The sequence below is a fragment of the Pundamilia nyererei genome, unplaced genomic scaffold (assembly GCF_000239375.1).
Source record: "Pundamilia nyererei isolate P.nyererei 1_Seehausen unplaced genomic scaffold, PunNye1.0 scaffold00021, whole genome shotgun sequence".
Taxonomy (NCBI): domain Eukaryota; kingdom Metazoa; phylum Chordata; class Actinopteri; order Cichliformes; family Cichlidae; genus Pundamilia; species Pundamilia nyererei.
Window position 1 is genome coordinate 2,542,550 of NW_005187422.1, and position 7,759 is coordinate 2,550,308.

At 40.9% G+C, this 7,759-nt stretch overlaps 2 protein-coding genes across 2 annotated transcripts in view; both read right to left on the reverse strand.

Moving 5' to 3' along the window:
- snrpe (small nuclear ribonucleoprotein polypeptide E) overlaps positions 1-2,389 on the reverse strand; it is a 5,538-nt gene extending 3,149 nt beyond the window's left edge. The window contains exons 1-3 of the mRNA XM_005726665.1: positions 2,161-2,389; positions 1,211-1,237; positions 1,045-1,107 (exon numbers count right to left, since the gene is read on the reverse strand). Coding sequence (XP_005726722.1) covers positions 1,045-1,107; positions 1,211-1,237; positions 2,161-2,214 — 144 coding nt within the window. The 5' untranslated portion in view covers positions 2,215-2,389. The remainder of the gene's footprint in view (positions 1-1,044; positions 1,108-1,210; positions 1,238-2,160) is intronic.
- A 685-nt stretch (positions 2,390-3,074) lies between these two features.
- Positions 3,075-7,759, reverse strand: part of LOC102196326 (phenazine biosynthesis-like domain-containing protein 2) — an 8,278-nt gene continuing 3,593 nt past the window's right edge. The window contains exons 2-9 of the mRNA XM_013909187.1: positions 6,471-6,569; positions 6,181-6,290; positions 6,023-6,052; positions 5,838-5,926; positions 5,510-5,601; positions 3,732-3,815; positions 3,469-3,531; positions 3,075-3,313 (exon numbers count right to left, since the gene is read on the reverse strand). Coding sequence (XP_013764641.1) covers positions 3,201-3,313; positions 3,469-3,531; positions 3,732-3,815; positions 5,510-5,601; positions 5,838-5,926; positions 6,023-6,052; positions 6,181-6,290; positions 6,471-6,569 — 680 coding nt within the window. The 3' untranslated portion in view covers positions 3,075-3,200. The remainder of the gene's footprint in view (positions 3,314-3,468; positions 3,532-3,731; positions 3,816-5,509; positions 5,602-5,837; positions 5,927-6,022; positions 6,053-6,180; positions 6,291-6,470; positions 6,570-7,759) is intronic.

Consider the following 7,759-nt stretch of genomic DNA (forward strand, 5'->3'; position numbering starts at 1 on the left):
GTCCAGAGTATAATCGCAGCCTTTGCGGTTAGAAAATTGCACTTGATCATGTCGCGATATTATCGCAAATGCGATATATCGTTCAGCCCTAATTTTAAGCCATGCTAGGATATAATGTGGCCATACAGGGGAACAGCAAGTGACAAAGGTTTGTTTCCAGTGAGAGCTTGTTTCTATCTAGATAGCAACACGCACATGGTGAAGATGACTTCTTTGATTTCTTTGGTGCGTATAACACATTTCAGCCACTGCTACTTAGAGAAGGCTAAAGGGAATGCGAGTAAACAGTATGTAAAACTGGGCAGTGCTCGGTGTCAAAATGATGACATGGTACAGGAGCTCCACAGGGAACTGAGCCATCTCCACTCCTGTTCACCTTGCAGACCTTACTTACCACAAAACTAATAATTCTGCAGTGGTCAGATGCATCAATGATGGGCAGAATGAGTACAGAGCACTAATGGATGATTTGGTGGAGTTGTCAGAGAGGAATCAGCTGTTTCTGAATGTGAATAGGACCACAGAGATGACAGACTGACAGAAGAAAATGGGTGGCTATACCACCTCTGTCTATCCTGGGACAGAATGCTAATGTGGAGGAGGAGGACAAGTACCTGGTCATCCACACTGACAACAGGCTGAACTGGAAGACTAAGGTTGAGGCTGTATACAAGAAGATACACTGTGACACCAAATAAGTGGATAAACTGATCAGGAAGGCTGGCTCTGTGACTGGCTGCCAACTGGACACATTTGAACGTGTGTTACAGAGGGTGGTTACTGAGGCTCAGATTATGCTTCAGTGGGAAATCTGCATTGTAGCTTACAACATAACCAGAAATCCCCTTTAACCCTATGCCATAACCTTCCACATAACCTGACGTGCACCTCCTGAGGAATCTGCCTGCCAGGTCAAAGCAGCCCGCCACAACTGACTGGCCTGGAAGGTTACGACGTAGGGCTAAGAGGGGTTTCCACACTGCCCATCAACATCAAGCTTTATAAACTGACCAAGAACATGGAGAAAGGTTGTATGTTACTTACGATAATGCAGCCTTCTATCCGCATGTTCACCTGTTCATACAACCAAACCTGGATCCGTGAGCGCTGGGAATGAGAGAGAGAATAAACTGAATACAGTTTTATCTTCAAAATTACCAGAAAACAAAACTAATCAGAAGGATGCACGAAAAAGTTAAAAGCTACTTACATTTTGCAGGTACCTGAAAATGAGATTCTGACAACCACAGTCAAGGACATACACACAGACTCAAGTTCAACATGTTTATAGTTAAAATGTGCACATATGTTGTTAATGGTTATATTTGCATTTAGTCCAAGTTATTGGAAATGTGATTCAGAGTCAGAGTTTCGGTCAGGGGTTCTTCCTGGCTTAAAATTGGCTTTTCGGCTTCATATCTTGAGGGCAAACTTTATTTTCCCCTGATCCTTTTGTAAATAAAAATCTGTTTAACAAATAATTAAAATATAGTTACATTTATTTTTGTCATTATTTTAGGTTTAGGTAATTCTTACATCATATTAGCAGTAATATCAGTTGCTGGCATTCCCATAAGAGACCATGTAAACGTGGATCGATAGCAAATCAAAGAAAACACTACCAAGTTTCACTAACAATTAACTAATTATATTTTTAAAATATTTGAGAAGATGAAAGTAATTCCAGTTTTATAGCTATTAACTGTCAAAACACTTTCGTTAGGTAAGTATTCCGTAACTTCCTCACTCTCCCACATCATATTATATTTTGGTGTTAATAACTATCGATTGGTGGGCCTAAAACCCTCCATATGGTATCATATTGAGTAGTTTGAAGGCAGAAATTAGCCTCTTTTGCGTTTAGCTATAACACGGAACCACAGAGCCGGTGTTTTCCCGGGATTAACGCGGCTAAGTCTATACACTGGCTTTCTGACTGCATTTCAATAAAACACATTTTTTTTCTGCAAACATATTTCATACCCGCGCGACTTCTCTGGGTGAAACTGGTCTTCAAAAAAGCTTACATGCCTTGTAAAACTCCTCTCCTCACATGAGTGACTACAAATGTTTACGAATGACTAAATGTTAGCCTAGCTGCTAAGCTATTGTAGCAACCAATTCAACCGCGCAGTGTCGTCCTGCAATACAAAAGGATACAATGGGCTGCACCATAACCTTCTGGACCTTCTGTCCTTGTCCTCTGTATGCCATTCCTCCAACTAATTACCAGCTGTAGGTATATGCTGAAAAAAATTGCACCTTTTGTTAAAAGAGTGCACTACAACGAAACTCTCACGTTGTGAGACGTCTTCAATGGCGGGTTTCCTTTCGCGTGCTCTGCCAGCACGGAGGTCTTGTGATGTGAAAGAGCGCCCCTGTGGGTGGGAGGTCACTATAAAAACACTAGAACAAATCAACGTTTATAACCTCGCGAGAACATACCTGTGCAAGTTTGCGGGCAGCGTAAAACGCGCGGTCTTTAGCATAAAAACAAACTAAAAAGCCATGACAACATCCATCATCGTCTGTATGTGACAAAAGTTAACATTCTCCAGCTCTAGGTGTAGTGCCATTTCCTGTTTCCTATGATAGAGCTATAGTATGTAACCAGAAATGTCAACTTTAAAAGAACTTAACTATGTCAGTGGGCCTCAAGTTTATTCCATTATTTTGTCAGTAAAAACCAGATCGGCAGAACTACATCTGTGCAGGAACAGATTATACAAAAAAACAAAACAAACAAACAGTCATCATGATGACTTTTAATTTCAGGAATATGTACATGTTATTTAGGATCAAAACAAATCTGCAGTATCATTTTTTTTAGTTTAGTCCATATCAGCTGTACTTCATTTTATTGAACCCCATTCATTATTAAGTAGCAAATGTTAAAAATTCTCCTGACCACAAGGCTAATCATGACTCTTCGGATTTTACCTGCTGTGTTCTTGTGTTTCTGTTTTTATCATTTTAAAATCTTTTGGTTGTAATTTTTTTGCTGTAATGTTATGAATGAATGAGCGTAACAAAGCTATGTTAGCTGAATCATTTCAGGATAGAACAGTCAGGACTTGAGTGCGTTTTTTCTTTTTATTTTAGCCATCTAATTTTTAAACAAGAGCCATAAAGTGTCTATCTGCAGGGACACAATGGTTAAGATAGAACATCAGACGCCGTCTTCTTGGATGTGTCTCAGTCTACAGTTTGATTGTTCCCTGCAGAATAGTGATGGCCTGTCCAGCTATGTTGATTCTTCCATCATCCCTCAGTTCAAGTTCCAGCTCGCCACCACGACTGGAGCACTGGTAAGCTGCACAGACACAATAAGCAGGTTAATTATGGATAAAAGTGGAACACAACATCTGTTATCACTGATAACAGACGTTGTTATCAGTTATCATTTATCTGATAACTTATCAGATAAATGACACATTAGTAAAAGGCGGAGAAGGTTCAAATACGTACCCAGCATTTTCTTCTTTCCTAGTTTTTCAGACCAGTAGCTACCTAGGATTGTGTGGTTAGAGCCTGCCAGAACAAAGAATGCATAGCAGGAATAGCTTAACACTTTCTCTCAGTAATAAGACACCTGTAAATGCATCCTCTTTAATCACTTTAGTCCAGCTGCTTATATGTAAACGTTTTTAGACACACAAACATGGTCAGAATTATGTTATTTGAGAAATAATGTCTATAGATTACATACTAGTAAAGAGCAACCATCTTACCAGTGACAGGATCCTCAGGGACGCCAAACCATGGAGAAAAGTCTCTCGAGTAGAAGTCATATCGTGGCTGGCAGTCAGGTGATCCTGTTTCCACATGTTAGCAGTGTTTGATATGTAATGTTTGTTGGCAGAAACATTCAGTGAATGTTGTTATACAAATTAAAATGGGCAACAAACGAGTCCACAGGATGGTGACGGCAAAGGAGAAATCGGCGCACCATTTGTCCTGTGATCAAACATTTCCCCAGAGCTCAACCCAAGTGAAGGCCTATATCAGGGGTCCCCAATCCCAGTCCACGAGGGCCGGTGTCCCTGCAGGTTTTAGATCTCACCCTGGGTCAACACACCTGAATCACATGATTAGGGATGGGTACCGGTGTGGTTCTGACATAAACAGTAGTAACCAGACCGAAAAGCAGCGCACATTTCGGTGCTTTATTTCGGTGCTTTTTTTTCCTGAGCTGTGATACACTTCTAGCCAATCATTTTACGTTTCCGAGGATAGTAGGCGGGGCCAGGTACGTACGTTCAGTTAGAGCAGAGCTACAGATTAAAATGTCCAAGGCGAAGCGGTCAAAAGTCTGGCTGTACTTCACAGCAAAATATGCAAACTCAGCAGCAACAAGTGCTTTAAGGTGATACTGTGATACTGTCAAAGGAGGTAACACCAAGAATCCGATTAAACAGCTGGCGACGCATAGCGTTTTTTTTTTAAAGCCGAGAAATGCGCCGTATTTGATAGCTTGCTGCGAGACCTCACACCGTGCACGTCGGGTGGGTTGCCAGTTATCGGACCCGGAGCAACATAGAGTCCTGGCCCCTAGCCCTGCCAATGTAGGAGAAATGATGAGGATGATGATGCAGCAGCAGCCGTTCTTCTCTGCTGAGTCGCTTAATGTTGTTCGTGTGTAATTTACGTTGAGTAGGCTAACCACGTTATTACATTAATGCATGTAAGGTGAACTAGCAAACATCATCATAGCTACATGCGGCTGTCTTCTTGTTTGATGGCAGATATTCCCTTCACCCTGGCCAAAAAGGCTAAAATGACCAAAGAAAAAGTGGAAAACAGCTGAACATGAGAGGTTTTTGGACAAAGTTTGTGTTTTTTCCATTGTTTAAGCACTGCTTCCAACCAAGAGTGATACCATATATGCCACATAGCTGCAGAAAAGGCTAACATTGTTATCTTTTTACAAAAAAAACCAGCTGAACATGAGAGGTATTTGGACAAAGTTTGTGTTCTCCATTCTTTAAGCACCGGTTCGAGCACCGTTTAAGCACCGGCACCGTTTCAAAAGTACCGATTTGGCACCGGTATCGGATAAAACCTAAACGATACCCATCCCTACACATGATTAGTTCATTACCAGGCCTCTGGAGAACTTCAAGACATGTTGAGGAGGTCAGTTAACCTTTAAATCAGCTGTGTTGGATCAAGGACACATCTAAACCCTGCAGGGACACCGGCCTCGTGGACTGGGATTGGGGACCCCTGGCCTATATTATGAGTGGAATCATAGACTGTGCTCTTCATCACCATCATCATTAAAACACCAAATGAGGGAATGTTTTTGGCAGAGTGCTGTTCATCCCTCTAACAGAGGTGCATTGAAGCTTTTCTGATGGTACATGGTGGGACCACACCTCGCTTAAACACTTCATGTTGGGTTTCCTCTGGTTTATTCTTTACTGTTACGTCTTCAATTTAATGGAATTACTACATGTGGTCCGATCCAGCAAGTCTACAACTCTACGAAACGCACAGCTCCGATTACCTTTCATAGTGATGATGACGGCGCAGAATCTTCCACTTCTCTCAGTATTCTCAAGAGCCACAGTGTCAACTTTCAGATCGGTAAGCGCGGAGCTGGAGATAATACACAAAAAGCACATATACATTTACTAAAACGTGATGAGTGGGTGTAGAAGGCCAGTTGCTTGATTATTTGTTTGGGCTTTAAACATATGAATAAGCCCCACTAGCCGGGCACCTGAGAAATATAATTGATTGTTGCTGAACAAATGTTTAAGATCTCATGAACAGTACGACCACTATTGAGATTCCTTTGAATTTGGCAACAAGCAAAGTGTTTTTTAACCAACATGTCACAGCTGTCAGCCAGTCGAATCAGCAGCTTCTTGGTGTTGTAGCAAAATAAAACTTCCTGAACCGGGAGGTTTCCGACTGCCGCCTGTGTCACACATGTAAAGGCAGAGACTTAGCTGAACACACACACAGGAATGTAGTTACACTTTCTCAAACTGTTCAGAAAAATGTGATTTCTGACCTTGATGGTGTCTTTGAAGTCGTTGGGATCCTGAAATAAAGGGAGTTCAGAAAGAAAGCCATTTTATACACTGTTAATAAAACACAAGAACTCGTTTTTTTACATTACAGGATCTGATTAAATTGTTCATGTAACTAAACAGGAAAAGTTTATTTTACCACTCTGGTGGGGGGATTCAGAGGAAAGTCCATGATGTACCCTTCCTCCTTCTGGGTGACGGAAAGATCTCCACTTTTGGTCTCAAACACCAGGGTGGGATTTACATTTTCTGAAGGAAAAAATCCATTATATGGTTACATGCTGGCACCTCTTTGCTCCTTCTTGCAGTCAGCTGCATTGTGCATTACAGGCATCTTTTAAAATAGCTCCAGCGGCCTTTTCTAGTGCACCATGATGTCACTTTTTGGTTTTTTGAAAAACCTTTTTATGTGTAAATGTTGCATCTTACTGATGTGTTGGAATAGCACTGCTGCAGAGGCCAGAGTGGCATGACCGCACAGGTCTACTTCAGTAGTTGGTGTAAACCATCGAAGGCGGAATCTTGATCCTGTTAATCACACATTTAAGACTTTTTTCAGTTTTGTTTTGGTATTAGTTTCAAATACACAGAGTTAAGCAGTGTAGATAATAATGTTAGTGATTGGCTTACATCCACAAAGGTCTTCAAGGTCCAATTAATGATTTATTGGTTAAAGATTGACAAAAAGCCTTATAATTTAGAAACCATCATTGGCTTCCCGTCCACACTGAGACGGCGTTTTCCCCGAAGGAAAACGCAGCGTTCTCAAAACGCTCTCGAAAACGCATATATTTGAAGACGGTGCTATGGCATGGCAGTGTGGACTGAAAACGCAGACTTTCGAAAACGATGGCACATGTTAGTCATATGATGCAGTCATGTGACCAATTAAACAAAGATCGAGGAGGGCATTACACAGCAGTTGTTTTGTTTGCTCTCAATTTTGACAGCCCTATTAAAGATTAATATCAGTTTCTACATTCTTTAATTCTCACTCGCTTTTGCAACGTTGTACTTTTGTGTTACTCGCAGCAACAACTCCACCTCATTGTTAGTCCATTTAAAAAAAACTTGGTGTTTTTCCTCAACATTTTGCCGCAACGTTTCAAAGAGCCGGAAAGTAAATAAACGGCAGATAGAAATGAGGTAGGTCGAATCTTCTTGCGTTTTACGCATGCACAGTACTGGAACGTAAGCGTTTTCGGCCGTTTCAATGTGGACGCACAACTCTGTGAAAACGAATTAAGACGCTAGTGTGGATGCAGAGCGTTTTCAGAGGAAAATGCCGTTTTCAAATCTATCCGGGCTAGTGTGGACGTAGCCTTAGAGAAGCTGCTCATAGCTGGAAGTCATTAAATTGTGGGAGATGAGGAAAAAATGTGGGAGATGGCTCTACAACATCTGTGTGTGAGCAGAGAACTGCAAATGCCAGATGATATTTTTGGCAAATTACAAGAAGAATACTGAACTGTTACTGTCATGGTTTGGGTTCACTTTTTACTTATTTAATTTAAATATCAGGCACTCTTTAAAAAGTCATACATGCTTTGATCTTATTACATATGGACTATTGTAATTCCCTCTAATATGGGCGCAACCAGTTTTTTTCTCCTTTCTCAGCAAATATAATTCAGAGTATTCTTCAAAAGTCACATTTTTTAATTTTCTGAAGTTAAACTTATTGTATCTGTTCCTGCTTCTTCTTTGTCTTTGTGTTA